General features: G+C 39.4%; 1 protein-coding gene across 2 annotated transcripts in view; it reads right to left on the bottom strand.

Annotated features, from left to right (window-relative positions):
• The window catches only part of neurl1aa (neuralized E3 ubiquitin protein ligase 1Aa), a 53,542-nt gene extending 36,567 nt beyond the window's left edge, over window positions 1-16,975 (bottom strand). For both annotated transcript variants that reach the window (XM_034688954.1, XM_034688955.1), the window contains exons 1-3: window positions 16,739-16,975; window positions 3,928-4,178; window positions 2,241-2,562 (exon numbers count right to left, since the gene is read on the bottom strand). In XM_034688954.1, the coding sequence (XP_034544845.1) occupies window positions 2,241-2,562; window positions 3,928-4,178; window positions 16,739-16,772 (607 nt within the window). In that variant the 5' untranslated portion in view covers window positions 16,773-16,975. The remainder of the gene's footprint in view (window positions 1-2,240; window positions 2,563-3,927; window positions 4,179-16,738) is intronic.
• Window positions 16,976-17,437: the final 462 nt, after the last annotated feature.

Here is a 17,437-nt window from a genome sequence, read left to right as displayed (position 1 = left end):
TTTCCATCTTTGCTTCTGGAAGACTCAGCCTCTCTGGAATGTCTTTTATACCCAGACATCTTACTAACACAATGCAAATTAACTTAATTAGCTGGGCAATGTTCCTCTGTTTTTTATTCATTTATTATTTTTATTTTTATTATTTTTATTTATCATTAAACAACTTTTCAGTTTTTTGTTGTCCCTGTCCCAGCTTTCTTTGAAATGTTGATGATATAATGATTTTTTTAGTAGTATTATCATAGTTAGTAATATCAGTAAAAGCTTGGGAAGGAAGACACAGTAAGTTGATAGACAGCTTGTTTCAAGATGTATAGTAATAACAATAAAAATTGATATAGCCAAATGCAAATGTATCTAAAAAAACATACATTAAAAAAAAAAAAAAAAATGTTTTTAACACATTTTCCAATTCCTTTGAATATTTATTTATTTATTTATTCTTTTCGGGACCCTCCTTTGACTCCATACTTCTTAAGCTATGGGCTTTATTAAGAATTCAAGGCTGCATAGAAAAACAACAGCTCCTCAAATGCCAGATAAAGTAAGGAGTGGAAGTGGAGAAAAAGGCTCAGATGTAAAAGCCTCAGGGCTTATCTGTGGATAGGGAAAGGTTCCTGAAGCATTGCATAGAAACGTGATGCACAGGCATGACACAATCAGTCATTCAACATCACACAGGGCTGAGTCTCGTCTGGATGATGTAGTTCTATCTTGACCTTCGGTAGCGTTCCACCCTTCTGAACAGCCCTCCGTTTGTGGGGGCAGATGTCAGTCAGTTGGCCCCCTGAGGAACAGGAGCACTGCTCTGTTGGCAGCCCTGCATATGGCCTGACTTTACAAAGACTTAAGTTAGATGAAGTTTGATTGAGGTGGTGCTAAGAGCAATGTTTGAAAGAGGTCAGTGTTACAGAGACTTCAATCAGAGCAAACCTTGGGGTGCTAACTCAGCTGGTTGGCCTCTGCTTTTTTATATTTAGACCATTTTGCGTCCCTTCATCTGATTAGGCTTTGTTCCTTTTGCAAACAGCAATTAATTAGGGCAGAGTTGATTGAATATGGTAATCAGACTTGTCAACATAATCTACGAACCTCAAGTGCCATTTAACATTAAGAGAGAGTAAATCAGAAGGAGGGTTGAAACAAAGAGTATGGCTCCCTCGTGCTCAAGACATTACACAACCACCCCCACTGGCCTAGAGATACCACTGTCAATCAACACAGAGCACAATTACAATCAAATGTGCTATCTATGGGACATGTGACCCCTGGTCTATTTTTACAAGTACAGCGGGGATGACAGCACTGACTCTCCAGGGAAAAGAAATATGTGTATACATTCTTTCAGATCAAAGCCTCGGCTATACTATCTTGTGCTATGTCTCTATGTTATGTATGTTAAGCTACCTAGCATACCTTGATAATACACAGCACTATGGCTTTAGTGTAAACATAAGGAGCCAAACATGGTCAGATATAGATAGCCTTTGTTCATTGTTATTCCAATCCTTCATGGAAGGCTTTACTGTACACAAAGAGAGGAAGACAGGAAAGGTAACCTCTAGGGGACCTGTTTGAGGACCTGTTTGCTGTAAACATGAGGATACAAGAACACCTGTGTTTTACTCTTCAGGAAAGCAGGAAGCAAAAGCAAAACTGTAGATACCTAAACACCTCGTAGCTTTCCAAAAACTCCTTTAGAGGTTAACTTTTGAGTAAAAATGAAGGCAACATCACAACTGCTAATACTTCTATCATGGATTGAGCAAAATTACATCAAATTTAATCATTCAAATGTGTATCAAATATCTTATATCTAATCATTGTAATTTAAGGGGAGACTTAAAAAAGATATTGGTTGTTAGTTTGTTGTTGTTAGCCAAAGGTTATATCTAGAGAACACTGCTTGTATAAAATCCATTGTTACAAACCTGCAGATCTTTGGGGGCTGTGGATGTTTTACTGCTACTCAGTCCCCTGTTCCCAGATTTACAGTTGTGGTAAAATATGCACAATGTCACACAATGTAAGCATTATGTTTTCCAATATATATAAAAGCTATCGGAGGCACAGGGCCCCCTACAAAACAAGGCCTTAAAAGGATAAGACAGGTTTATTCCAACTCAGCATATTTCCCATAAATACTGCAATTGTGCCTCAAACGGTGCTGCTTACTCTGCAGCACCGATTGAGGCCTGTTGTCCACTCAGCCTAGTGAATTATTTTATGTTTCCTCTTACCTAGCAGCTGCACTCCACGGGTCAGACCATAAACATCAATGAGTGCCCAGAGGGGCTCAGCTGTGCGGACTCCACTGAAGAACAGCATGGGGTTGGATTCATTGATGCGGTAGAAGACTCTGCCCTTCTTGTCAACCCAAAAAGCGATGACGTTGCCCTCGTTGGCAAACTCCTCAGGCAGCGCTTTGGCCCAGAAGCCGGTCTGTGACACCAGGTCGGGGCAGGCGTATTTGGGTAGGTTGTCCGGGTTTATCCTGGAGGGGTCTTTGGAGGTGAAGCCAAGACGTAGAGCCCCGCTCCAACAGCACTGCTTTTTAGTGATCTGAAGAGAATACAACCAAAAGCTTTTTTCCTTCCATTTAACAAAAGTTTAAATCCTAAACAAGGAATCTACAAATTGTTTTTGAATGTACAGAGTCTTCACTTCTTACCCAATGCAGACTGAATAGTTCAGTTTTCATTCACCATATTCATACAACATCACACTTAGAGAGGAATTTACTAAGAGATTGCAGCTAGTAGTACCAAGAACTGCACATCGTTTTCCAATGCTCTGGCTCAAGGTCTAATTCATAAAGCATAATAGGCTATGATATTGAAGCGCAAACACACTCATTTTTTTTTGCAGCTTTGTGCAGTTAGCTCATGTTTACGTGTCGGATTTTCGAGATGGGCCGTCAGGGGTTGAGACACTTCTTACTTGTGTGTGTGTTGTGGAGTCAATTCATGACAGATGTGATACAAGTGTCATTGTTTATCACAAAGCTCATTTAACGGTTCCAGACCATCTCCACATATGTGGAAAAATGTGTCTGAATGTGTCTGAATTAGTATCTTAAAGTACAGTTGTAATATTAACAGCCTTTATGTACAGATATTTCAGCTTTACGTCATCCAGAAGTGGAATTGTTGTCATCATGACTTGGAAATGACATCACACATAAATACTGCCGCACAGTTACCACCAACTCTCTGCAGATGTTAAAATATTCACACTAGCTGTGACTCTGACCACAGTTGTATGAGAAATAAGAAGTGTTGTTGGAATTAAGTTTGTTTTCAAAGACAGTGACCATTTTTTCCTCAATAAATGCAAAGCATGGTTTGGGGTGGATTTAACTCTTGATCTGCTATTTATAATAGCCTGTGTCTTTCTGTCCAAGTTGCACAGTTTGTAGAGTGTGTGCAAAATATGCACAGTCCTTTGGGTAGAAAGTCTACATTCTGTATGCTTTATCTGTTCTGGATGCTATGTCTTATACACAATGGTATTCTAAAAGTGTATTACTGGTTACAAGTTGTATGTCAACTTAACCAGTAGTTCCAATATATTTGGAAAGACAAACATTTCTACCAAAAACTTTTTTTTAACTTGAAATATGGCCCAATGGCTCAATGTCCCTCTGTATTTTTACTTTTGTCTTCTCAGTTTCTTATCAATTAAGAAGAAGTGAAGTTATTGAGATTTGTTAAATATCCTGTGTGTGAAGATGTTGAATCCTGGAAGTCCGAAGTGAGAAAATATGTCAGCATCTGATCTTTTCATCCTAAGCTTGACATCCACCACAGTGAATTGAGTGACTCCACATTTTAAGTGTAAACTTCAGAGAAACCCAGAATGATAGCTTGACAGTTTAAAAGCTCAAAACTTTTAGTGGCTCAAGTGCTTCTCTCTGTCAAAAAGTACCTTGAGGCGGACTTGCTCATACAGGGTAATGGGCCTGTTGGTGAAGGTGATGGCGTTGCAAAAACTGGCCTGCCTCTTTACTGTCTTCTGGGCCAGGTCCATGACAATTTGGGACCCCTTGGCATTTGGATGGAATAGAAGTGGGCTGATTGGAAGAGGCCCTCCAACGCTGCCACACTGGATAGGCAGACACCTCTTGGGTTTGTGGTGACATCGGTGTGATGTGGATGGAAACGGGCCACCAAGGGAGTCTGTTGGGGAGAGAAAAGCAAAGAGAAGGATTAGCTTTACTATGACACAATACCTCCTTATTAAAAACAGGTTATGTTTGAGCATTGCAATTATTCCCTGATGTTTTCATTTAAAACCTGTTGAAAATTTTGCATCACAGAAAATAACCTCAGATATTCCTTCCTGATCTAAACTTTTGTTGATCATATGTGAGCAGTTGAGTAATGAGCTAATCAGCCATATTCATACTGGGCTCTGCAGGGTGAACAGAAAATAACAGGTCATGATTACTGAACATGTATAGAAATTATAATCTTCAGTTATGCACCAAGAAAACTGTTCCCCAACAAGCATAAGATGGTCCATGCTGACTGTATCATTTGCTTTCATCTTGTATACAACCAATCAAAATATATCACTGCTAAAATTGTTAGATTAGTATTCTGAAGCAAAGCTGGAGTAAAATGACTTTAACAGAGAGTCTATCAATATTTCACCATCTGATTCTGCTCCAATATGTAATATTTCACAATTCTGGGGTTGTCAAATGATTTCCAGAAGTTTCAGCAATTGTGTTTCAAAATTCCAGCAATTTTGTGGTGAGCATGTTTAATCTATCTCCTGTTGTGCCCACATTCTCCCAATTTTCTGGTCTGCTTTTGTATGCATTATTAGGCCAAATATTCTTCAGAGCTCTCACCTGCATATTTTGTATTCAGTAGAGTCTGACTTGTGGGCCAAGAGAGCAATAATATTGGCAGAGGTAATTGTGATTATGGGTTGAGAGATAGTCCCACTCAAAGCTCTCACAGCTGTGTTGCATTACGGGCAATTCAAGCCTCTGTCAGTGTAGAAATTGGCGTGTCTGTCTCTTCTATGATAGATGTCTCCCTGTTTGATTTACTGGCAAGACAGAAGCCCCATCTCTTCAATCCTGAGAGGCTGATACATCAGCATAAGCATCAGTAAAACCTGTGTTTACCCTGATGTATCAGCAAGTTGATTTCTCTCTGCAATCAAACTCCACTCAGCTATTCTGGGAACATTTCAGCACCAAATGTTTGGCCACGAATCTCTGGAATATAATAGAAGATCATCAATCATCTATGAAATTCTGTATATTTTTGATTCCAACAGTATTTCAGTCCTTAAGAGAAATGGAGTTTTATTTAACTCAATAGCAGGTGCTTGTTTATAAAAAATAATGATTAAAATTAAAAAAGAAAGCAATAGTTGATACTAAGTTTATAAAGCTCTGGACCTGGAAGACAGTTTGACAAACATACAGATGAAACACAACACTGGCAGCAGCAGTTGTCCTGTTGAGTCCTGATAAGACCATGCAGCCGGTCCTAAAGCTTTGTGTCCCTTCTCTTTCTTTGTCCCCCTCTTCTCCCTCTCGTCTGTGTTTATCTCATGACGACCCGTCCAGTTTTTCATCCTGTAAAGTGTCTACTGTTCAATCTGGACCCAACCTAAGAGCATCGTTGAGGCCTTTTGTCTTAAGCGGAGCCACAGGAGAGCAGTTGCTGAATGTGGCTCACATGGTCCCGGGCAGATTGAGCTGAATGCATTATCGGGCTGTAAAGGGACGCAGCTGCTGTGGAGAGAAACAGGCTATGTGTGAATTCATGTTCCTTAGCAACCCCTCGTATCTAAAGGTCTTGATCGGTGCACTCTTTCACTTTGCAAGCATAGGCTGGGATACAGCAGATGCCTTTTGTTTACTCAGACACAACAACATGATATTTATAGTCACAGACTCTAGCTTTTTGAATCTCAGCTTCTGTGTTTTTTCCACTAAGTCCATTTAAACAAAGGGACACAAATCAGTAACTGTACATCTTTGACTCAATGTCTTTCATCCTTATGCATCTTTTAATCCTGTTTTACCATACCTTGACCAAAGACACATCCTCTAAGACGCAAAAGCTTTGCAGCTATTTGTATTTGCAAGTCAATGAAGGAGCTACACCGGATTAAGCGTATTTAAGCTTTGTGACATTTTGCCCTTCCCTGTTATGTAAGTTGTACAGAAAGAGGGAGAGTTTAGTTTTACTGTATTTGATCCAATACAGCTTAATCCCAAGGCGGCTGTCCTCTCGGGACATCCCGTTCAGGGTGGGAACATATTGTTATCATGTCTTACTGTCTTGCATTACGTTAGCTAGCCAACACTACCAAGTTTAAGTAATGTATGGGCAGACATCGGTGTTACGGTTTGAGGTGTGGCCCTGTTAACTGGCGACTTTCAGCCTGTTATTGAAACAACAACCTAAGCATCTGACTGAAAGTTGCCTCTAAACTGGTTAACTTCACCGTCCAGTACTTAAACATTGTATTGTTGGCTTGTTTATGTGATGTAAGAAATAGACAGCAACATTATGTGGAATCTGGGGATGTGATATCTATCACAGGGATGAATATGATTCAATACATCAGGCTACATTGTTAGTAAGGTGACTTTAACGTTTTTGCCTGATTTTATAGATCAGTGCTCGTTGTTTTTGTGCTAATCCTGATAGATATGGATAACAATATGTCATGTAACTGTGAGGAGTTTTTACACAAAATACTGCTGCAAGTATTAGCATCTAAAGACTGAATCTAAGAACATATGACTCAAGATGCTGGTCTTGCTTAGTTTGTAAAGCAGGTGACTAATAACAGAGGCAAAATCCACAACATATTAGTCGCTGGCTTGACCCTGACCTAGAAATATTTGGTGCATGTAATCCCCACTCTATCATCCCCATTTTTCTTATCTCTCCTCAGCAGACCTATCCAAACAAAATACAACAAACAAATTGAAAATTTTGACAAGAAATATGGAGAAAAATAATCTTTACAGTATCATAAAAAAAACATAATGTTGTAAACTCAGTTGCAATATTATTTTTAATACTTTTTCCTTGACTCTGCACTTTGTTGACTCAGTATGTCTCTGAAAGTTGCTCGTAAGGGTTCTGTTGTGAAGGGAAGTCAAAGCTATTTCTCTTTCCAAAGACAAAGTCACCAGAAAACAGTAGAACGTTTTTCTGTTTTGGGGACAACAACAGCCACAAGGTAGCTGTTTGTGTTTGCCCCTTCATTGATGAATCCTCTGTAAACAAGGGCCAGAATGAGCTGGATTAGCATCTCAGCTGTTACTGAAACCTGGAACTGATCCATTCATAAAGACCTTCCATGACGGCTTGAACCACAAGCTGTAAGTAACATTGTGCCAACAGGTAATGTAACAATAGGTAGCTGCTAATAGCTTTATATGGGAAGCTAACAGCTAGCCTTAGACATTTTCTGTAAAGGCATAACTATAGGTTGTTTCATGACTACAAAGCTGTGTAAAAAGTAACACCCACAAGCTGTGTCTAACTTTATATCACTGGAAAAACAGCCAAAACAAAGCGTTTCAGACAAAGGCTGAAAAGTACGGAAATGAGATGCTGTAATAAGATAAATAAGGAGCTTTTTGAAATGCAAATCATGCAAGGCTACTCTATACATGTCCCAGACTGTAATAATGAAAGGTGAAAATTAAGTTTCCTTTAAGATATGACCAGGCCTTTTTTATGTTTCTTTTTCTACTTTCATGCCTTTATCGAGTACACGACATTGGGTAGAGTAGGAAACTGGGTAAAGAGATGCAAATGGGAATGTCACTGCAAAGGACTATGAGTTGGAACTGAACTCAGGCTGGCCACCTGAAGATGCATGGGTCACTTTTAATGGGGTCCAAAATCCCTGGCAGTGCCCCTGATTGTGCCCCTAAAGAGAAGGTTATGTCACAGCACCTTGCACATAATTGATTTGAGGTGGTATGTATTTGGAGGTTATTTCTTGCTATAATGTTAAAATTATTGTATTTTTTTCTGTATGCATTTGCCCATCACAGAAGAATAGAGCTGAAGGGAATAAATGTTGGCCTCAAAATGCTAATGTTGGTCTGGTTTCTCTTTGTAAACAGCAGTAAGAGTTTGCCAAAGAAGTGTTGATTAATAAGTGTAAAAGGTGATATTATCTTGGTTTGTTTTGCATGCAAGTATGTATCTTAGGAAAAAGCATTCAAATTTGGCATTGCAGCATATGATAGAGTGTCTATGATGGAGACTAGAGTTGTCAGTTTTTAAGTCCTACTATGGAGAAGTATAACTTATAAGCCCGCACACCACAATGCTTTGTATTTTCTCTGCTCACAGGCACCCTGCAGCAAAACTCCAACAGCATCACTACACTTTATTTTGTTTTGCCTGAAGGCTATAGTCTGTCTGAAAATGGCCTGAGAGTATGTGACAGCAAAATATAAGTTGTTTGTACCTTGTGATGATTTGAGGAAAATAGCCCTTTTGTGGCAGTGAAAGCTTTTTATGTCTGGGTAAGGTGCCCCTGTTTAGGATTCAGTGCAACTCTCAAATCCCATATTGAAGTTTTAAGTTGTTCAGCAGCTCAAAGCAGTCTGGAGCCTCACGTCTGCTCTCAGCCCTCCAATTACCGCAGCAACACAAATCCTTGAGTATGCTTATGTCTGTGGCACCCAAAATGTGACCCCTTGATGTAAAAGGCTTGAAAATGGCTCCTCTTTAACATCTTTCTGTCAGGGGCCTCTTAAAAAACTGCTTTATGCATTTGTTATCAGGGAAAGCAGTTTAACAGCCTCACAGGAGCCATTTTGCCAAAGGTCAAGGATGTTTCATTATAATCAAACAGGGTAAAAAGCTTGTACTCATCTGCCCCAGAGTGTAGAGGTCTTTATCCCACTAATAACAACACCCAAACACACAACAGCTCCAATCTCTCATCACAATACACAGGCTTGTGTGCGGCTAAAACCTGTCATACTCCAATGAACATCTCTGTCGAGCAGCAAGCTAATCTCTCACCGGTTTATTTAGCTCACAATGTTGAGTGAGAGCTGAGCGGTGTGTCTCTGTGCGTGTGTTTTTTATCAAGAGTTGTATAGCCATTACTCACCCGCCATCAGCTAAGTGGTTTACCATGCAAAGAGGATTTTATAGGTGGGAGAAAACTATTCCAATATTTACTGAGTATTTGGTGGACAAATGACTTCCTGGTTGCGCAGACACAAAATTGAAAGCTTTCCTCTAAATAAAAATGCTCATTCGATAACAGTTAAGCCGTATTATGAGAAATTAGGTTGATTATTGTTGGCAAATATTTAATGCTTGTGTGCAGAAAGGTTTGGATTGATTGCATGTACAGGGTTTATTGATTTGCAAATAAATACTGAGGACTGGAGCTAAATACAAAACTCTGAACTTTTTAGCGTACCTGACAAGAAGGAATGTTTTCTAACATGACAATTCTATACAGCTCTAGCAGTGCTCATTTTTAATACTAGAGAGAGCACCTAGTAAACGGGGGCTGGGGATACTTAATTATTGCAGTAAATCATTCGTGGTGAGCTAAAAGCAATGGTTGGGACTTTCAAAATCTTCACAATCACATAGATGCTTCAAGTTTTACTAAAAAGCTGATCCTTTTCCCCCCCAACCCTCGACTGCAAACTTACTGCAATGATGGCTTCTGATCCCTTATGATGCTCTGCCACCTCACAGCACACAGCACTGCAGAATCTGGGGATGTTTTTTCTCAGAAATGGTCTAGTATTGGCCATCAATGATGACATTTGTACTGGATATTGTCTAACCGCATATTGCAAAATGTCATATATGGGGCATATCTAATCTCCACAATGGGACCGATTTTATACCATCAGAATATGAAGTTGAGATATTTTTCCTAGATGACTGAATTCATGTTTTGATGCCAGCTCAAACATTTTCTGCATCAGTGACAAAGAGTGATGATGTACCACAGATATGTAATACTCCATCCAAATGAGTCCATATGTTTCAAGTTTGGCATGGAAGTATATTTTAATCTATTTAAAGTATACCCTATGCAACAGTTGACACTTCTGGACACACTATATTAAATTTGTGCTCAGTATTTTTCCTTATATAAAAGCATGTCAATAAATCTCTGTATATGCTCTGGATATAATCCAGATTCTTGCAATAACTGAAAGTGCAGTGCTCTTCTTTCACCAAGTAAGGAAAAAGAATGTTTGCAGTCTGCATATCCACTACCACTGAAACCTATGACATGCAATTTGGTTCCATTGTGTACTAAACTTTGTCTGTTGTATTTTGTTGTCCTAGGTATGCTGGAGCAAAGCTTTACAACTATTTGCAGATACCATTGACCCAGATCTCCACCATGTAACCATTATGACTAATTTTAGCACGGTGGAAACATGACGAGTCTGTAACATTCAGTCACAACAGCAGCAGATTTTATGAAGCACAGGTAGCCCACGTACCAACCCACAGCCTGCACTTGTTGCTATCTAAAGCCCAGCTTAGCACTCATCCTCTGAGACTTCGGTAAAAACACAGGCACACACACACACACACACACACACTCTAACAGTCTGTGTATGCATTTGCAATCATGCCGAGTAGCCTTGGCTGTTACATAAAATTGCTAAAGTGAAATCTATCACTGTGAACAGATGGAGCCATTAGTGTAAATTGTTGTTAATGTACCACTGTGCTTTAGATAAATCACCAAAACAAGTTGTTAAGAAAACTTATTTTTGCAGTGTTTTTACTCCCTGTCTTCTCCTTAATTGCATCTCTTATCAAACTGTAATCAGCACCTTCTCAGGAGGGATATCAAAGCATGAGTTTCCTTTATAACAAAGGTTACCAATGTAAAATGTTTCCCTTCCTGCTTAAGTTCTTTATTATGACAGTGCCATTTACAACACTGCCAACAAGCCTGGAGGGCAATGACAAACAACATCTTAATGATGTTTACATAGCAGTGTCTGGATGATGTATTCAATCCCACTGACTCATGACAAAATGGCATCTCAGCCTGATGTAACACCAACTGTGAAATGAATCACGCAATAATAGCTACGATTAATCACAAATACATTATCATATAAGCTGAGATGCTTAAAAATACAGCGGAGGAAAGATGACTTTGTGCACTTGTAGGTGCTCAGACTTTCACAGCGGATGATATTTCGTCTTCTAACTCATCTCCAAAGGTCCTCACATGTGCTTTTGTACATGTGTGACAGATGACACACGGACACAGAGCCAGCATATGAAACTTGATCAGCTGCGTGTCTCAATGACAGAAAGGTTCCTACTGTGGTGGCAGTGACAGTAACTGAAGCTGCTGCTGCTATGCTACCTGCTGACACTCATTACAGACTCATCACTCATTATGTTGGTGGTAACCAAAGGGCTGGATGTGTTGCTAGGCAGCATTGTGAACACAACTATAAGCTCAGTGTTGATGTGGTGACAAATGACTTGTGCCCATGGTAATGTGGTTGGCTTGGTTGGGGACTTACCATGAGGACATTAGTCTAAGCAGCATCAGGTGTAATTTTAAACCATTCACCTGACATAAACTGCTAACCTGTGGTTTATTGTTTTGCTCTTTGGTGTTGTGATAGCACACAAATGAGCCTGAGCTGCCGTTTTCTTAATTTCGTTCTTTCATCCAGACTTTGTTCTCATCTTTATCTGTCGTCCAGACGCAGATCTATTTTTCAGAGGGATTTTCTTGATCCCCCCGTTGTCTTCTTCTACTGACTAGAATGCTAAAAAAAATAATCCCTGTCGACTTATAAAAATTCAAGTCAAGCATTTCTCAGACTGCAACCCCACTCTGATCTTCCTTTTTGGTGGAAAGTGAATCAGGTACAAAGACTGTCTGTCAACAGGACCACCTTTTAACTCGAAGAATCAAATCAATGGATTCTGTCATGTTCAGAGTACTACTAATATAATTTCAGTTGAAAGTGAAGCTTGTGTGGCTGTAGCTCTGCACAGTGAACTCAATACCTATAACATGGTTTCAATATAAGCCCCATGAAGGCTGTGTTGCTAGTACTGTTGTTGCGTGATGATTGCCATTTTTCTGTTACTACATTTCACGAATGTGGCTTGTTTTGCATCATTTGGAAGGCAGAGAACAGTCGTATGCTCTATAGAGAAAATGCAGAGTACTCAAGAATGGAAATAACAGTTGGTTGCAGCCATGGATTTAAATGATGAGGAAATATTGCAGTTTTTTGCTTGAGTATTTGTTTTAATATATAATTTACCTTTCCTATTGTTAGGATAGCTGAAAAAAAGAGGAAATGTGGGGATGAGAGAATGGAGATGACATGCACCAAATTGTTGCAACTTGGGAGATGAACCACTGACTAGTGGGTCAAAGACTTAACCTCTGTATACTGGGCGCCTGCTCTACAAAATGAACTGTCATTGTCCTTGCCCCTTCTTGTTATATATTGGACTGGACAGTGAAATGCGAAAACATTTTCTACCACGTTTCTTGGGAGAGAGATAGTGAAAGCGACCTACTGCAAAAGGCCACGAGCTGGAAACCAAAGTTTGGGTCCATTGCAGCAAAGACTCTATATGGGTGAGTGATTTATCAAATAAGTTGCCTTCTGCCCATTTAATTTCCTGACATTCAGCACAACTGTTCTGCAGCACTGTTCAGCCTCTTATTTTCCAAGATCTTAAATAAAGTTAAACTAACTAGTGTTGGAAGAAATGTGTCTGTAAAACACAGACCCTCGTACTAATACATAATGCATATTGAAAATATGACTACATGCAGAAAGAATGAATGCGTCTTTACTCACTGTCCAGTTTCTCATTGTGGATATACACTAGAGTGACACTCTTCTTTCAATAATTCACACACAGATGACCTGGCAGTGAAAGGTGAGACAGCAGAGATGATGAAGTTCGCCTGACATCATCCTTTAGTTGTCCTGCTGTTGCTGCATTCTCTGCACGAACAGCATTACACAACAGTGATCAATAAGTAATAACATTGTATACTGCATGCAAACAATGGAGCCCAATGCGGCCCAGTGAGGTTTGGCAGTGAAAGAAAGCAGGCTGAGGAGGGGCGTAATGATATGCAGTGTGTATCGACTGAAAGCAGGCAAGATGCTATTCAGTGCTGGCTGCAAGTCATTATGTGGGCACTGCCTATAAGGTGACCCATCGAGAGGATGAGGTAAAGGCTGAGCTCACAAACACACGCACAGACACACACTTCCAGACAGAGAAGGGTGCACACACGTGTGTAAATTTAAGGGGATTTTCTCCCTGTGTGTTGGTGCAGGTGACAGATTGTTGCTCCAGAACATGGTGCCTGGAGTCAGAGGTTGTAAGAATTTTATGGGTGTCACTGACACACACTCTTAACAATGCCACCTGACCCTGAGACATGTGTTTCTGTCACTCCATAGAAACTGTCCAGGCCTGATTAAAGCCTGGTCTTTCTGGCTCTTGGTCTCATAGAGAAAGAAAGGAAGGAGTTAGAGGAAGAAAATTGAGATGTTTTAAATGGTGACCTGCATGCTGTATTACTGCTTTCACCTTTTCACCTTTACTTTGCATGCAATAACATGATCACATCTCATTATTGAACGTAAAGAAACTTTATTTTGTTACACACCTCCTCAGCTTAGTCCCCAACTTTTTTTTAATACTGAATCCAATTCACACCGAGCAGAGCCAGACGCTGCATGGAATGAGCCTGTTCAGCCTCAGACACTGGCCCACTTTCAGTCAATCAGGAGCACAGAAGTGGAGCTCCCACACACTCGGGCAGACTCAATTATGTAACCACGCCAGCAAACAGGGCTTGGATGTGCTCTGCTGCTTCACACCTGAGAACAACAGCCTGCAGAGGTGCAAATGTAGAAAGCATAATGTGTTCTTCAGTAAGTCACACCTCTCTCAAACCTAGAGAGAATTCCTCAAAACCAACATGTGTACAGTGAACACAGATGTAGGACAGTGACATTTTAATAGATATAGATTAGGATTGAGGAAGTATATCTTTATTACAATATGAGTTAACAAAACAGGATTTAACATTACAGTAAAATCTGCTTTTGTTAAATTTGTCTCTTTGTTTTCAGCTCCAAAAAGAAGCAGCAGAAGCATCCAAATTATGCTTTCTATCAATGGCCATGAGTTACCATAGCAACTCTGCTATCAAATTTAGCCCTATCTACTTACTAACTCAAATCTGTAAATGTAACTAAGAAGTCATTTTGCAAAGCTTTAATTACTACTTTATTTGTATTATTAGTCTTACTGTTGTCTGTAGTTATTAATAACTATTTACTGCTTAAGTCACACCATCTTACTTTTCATATTTCTATGAATGAAGTTTAAACGCTAGATTTAAATTAAATTCCCTTCAAAATTTCTAAACAACTTTTTGGATTACAAGTAATTAGAGATATACTTAGACCATGATGTTATGTCTTTTAATATTGAATTACCCCTCCAAAATACAAGACTGTAAGTTCTTGGTATGCACTTGATGAGGGATGTTATTTTCTTTACTAAAAAGACGCAGTGTTTAATGTTTCAGGGAATGATAAATAAAACACAGATCATGCTTTTGTGTATGCTTGAAAGACAAATGTTGTCTGACTCACACTCAGTGTGCTTGGTGTGGTCTTTTTTATGATGGAAGACTTCCTAGAATATTATATCTCCTTGTTTCTACGTCCATACATAGCAATGCACTACAACGTAAACCTATTCATAATTTTTACGCAACAATCTTGCAAATACACACCTCTGATCACTTCAGTGTGTGTGAGTTACTGATTTCTTTCATACTTACTAAAGTAATAAGCAGGATCATGTACAGAAATCTTGTTATTGCAAAATGTTTTGCAATAATAACCAGCTTACTGTGTATTTCTCTAAAGAACTTGAAATTGGCCAATTATTTGGTGCTACTTGATTTATGGATAATGTTCTGGGATTCCAAAGCAATGAAATGTACCAGAATGTTCAAGAAATATCAGGCAGATGGAAATGGATTTCAGATGCACATGAATATTAAATCTATTTATAGAGCATATCATAGAGAAAACTTTACTTGAGTCGATGCAGAGGGGGGTTATGTAATTTGTCCAGCTCAGAAGACTCTCAGCACTGTCTGCAGAAAATTCAGCAAAGCATCTCACCTTGCAGTTCTTCTTTCAAACTACAGCTAGTTTAAGATGTATATTAGAGCTACATTATCATACCAGTGCAGAATCCTCAAAGAAAGGTTAATTGTCAACTTCAAAAGTCAAATCTATATCAGTCCTGAGGGATCCTGCTCTGTTTAAATGACAAACACCTTACTCACCCTGCATGGCCTTTCTTAAGATGATAAGAACTAAACTTAAATAAAAGAAGCATGTCCACAGAGTGAGTCAATAGGTAATTAATCAGGTTCTATTTAGACACACATACACCAGAGAGTGATTGTGTGACCTTGATCCTAATGTGAAGGATGCATAGCCGTCTCTTCCTGCTGTAGTCTGTCCCTCTTTAACTAATTGGATTAATCCTGAGGCTTTAATTAGACAGATCAGGTGGTCAGAACCAGGAGAGGCTGTAGAAACAGGGACTTGGCTTAACTCCCAAAGGCTGCCTTATATGTACGTAACATTAGTATCCTAATACTAGTTCTGGAGTTCTGGATAGTACTGTCTCTTTTTAGCCTCTGCACTGCTTTTATCATTTAATAAAGTAACAATATATATATATATATATATATATATATATATATATATATATATATATATATAAAGTATAAAAAAACATATGAAAGGAGGTTTCTGATAGTCAACAAAGAAAAGATCAAACAAGATACACAGGCTAGCCCACATTTTCCTATGAGCCACACAGAAGCTACACTGTTGACTTTCACTCTTTATACACTGAAAGTAAATCCACAAAGCCCCCTGAGCTCTAAAACCAAAAGACTGCTGTATCCATACTCAAAAAGACTAATGTCCATTTATTTCTGCAAAAAAATAACACAACCTACTTTTCGAATCAAATCAAAGTAACCTACTTCATACTTTTTTTTTTTCAAAACAGTCAGCTGTTTTGCTTTTAGCCAAAAAGCATCATGTGTGATGGACTCCACGACCTCACTGTGAGCATCCAGATTGATGTGATAGGAAATCAGTGTATCGATTTTGTGAAGCACAGCTGCACGCTCTGCCTTTTTTTTTTTTTTTTATTAATGAGGGAAAACCACAGCAGAGAGCAGAGCAGAGCAGAGCACAGAGCATGGCAGAGGGAAACACCACAACTTTACATCCTTCACTCACATATTCGAGCTTCCTATTCCGCACAATATAACCGGTTAATAAAAGCTTTGTAGAGGAAAAGACCTTTAATAGAGCGTTAAGAGGGGGTGACATCTTCTTTGATGCATTGCGTTAATCTAAAGACAATTGAACACAGCTGCGCGTCTCCAGAACCCTATTCTAATTAAGGGGAGTGACGTAATCGTGACCAAAGAATAGGCTGTAGTGGCAATATGGTACCTGATAACAGTGTCAGCACTGTAAACATAGCCACGACATAAGCATTAAACCACTCTTTAAAATAAAATAAACAAAGCAGAGGGTAGGAAATGAAACAATACAGCATATATTTTAAATACACAGCCAAAGCTTAGAGCTAAAACGTCTATATCTTACCGTAAAAGGCATTTCGCGTTATCTGGCCACCCATTGCTTTATTCCTTTGGAGTCTGCTTATCGCCTTTATGGATTATTCAGATGCTCTGTTTGCACTGTCCAGCGCTCGTGACATGATTGCACGTTCGCATTCAAAGACAGCCTATCGCTTCTTTGCTCCGAATAGATGCTAAACAGCGGAGACAAGAGACCCACACCTCCTGCTTGTGAGCGCAGGGACACATCCGTGAAGGCAACTCCCCCCCATTCACTGAGCACTGTCTCCGCCTCGGATCCCACTCACTCACACAGACATTTGCATAAAAGGTGGAGACTAGCTGAGCGCTTTTAACACTGTCACTGCCGCACTGAACCGCTGCCATTACTGGGAGTATTTGTGGAGCTAGAGGGAAGGAAATAACCAGGAGGTATTTCAATATGTGCCTTTGTTCTGCAGAGATGTATTCATTTGTATCTTTATGAAGACTCAGGCATATTACTGATAAAAGCAATGGATAAAATGCATTTTATTTTATACAAATAGCCTACTGTGGTTCCAATTGGCAGTAAAAACTATAAAATACCTTTTTAATGTCCTTCCTCACTGACCATGTTCATTGAAAAATAAAGCAGACACAAGTCTGAGGCTAAGTATGGATCCAGACCACCAGAGAGCAAGTGGTCACATTCTTTGCTCTCAGCACTCACTCCTTCACCCTA

This window comes from Notolabrus celidotus, chromosome 7 (genome assembly GCF_009762535.1).
Source record: "Notolabrus celidotus isolate fNotCel1 chromosome 7, fNotCel1.pri, whole genome shotgun sequence".
In the NCBI taxonomy this organism is placed as follows: Eukaryota; Metazoa; Chordata; class Actinopteri; order Labriformes; family Labridae; genus Notolabrus; species Notolabrus celidotus.
Note: the sequence above shows the minus strand (reverse complement) of the source record. Positions and strands in the feature narration are given on the sequence as shown.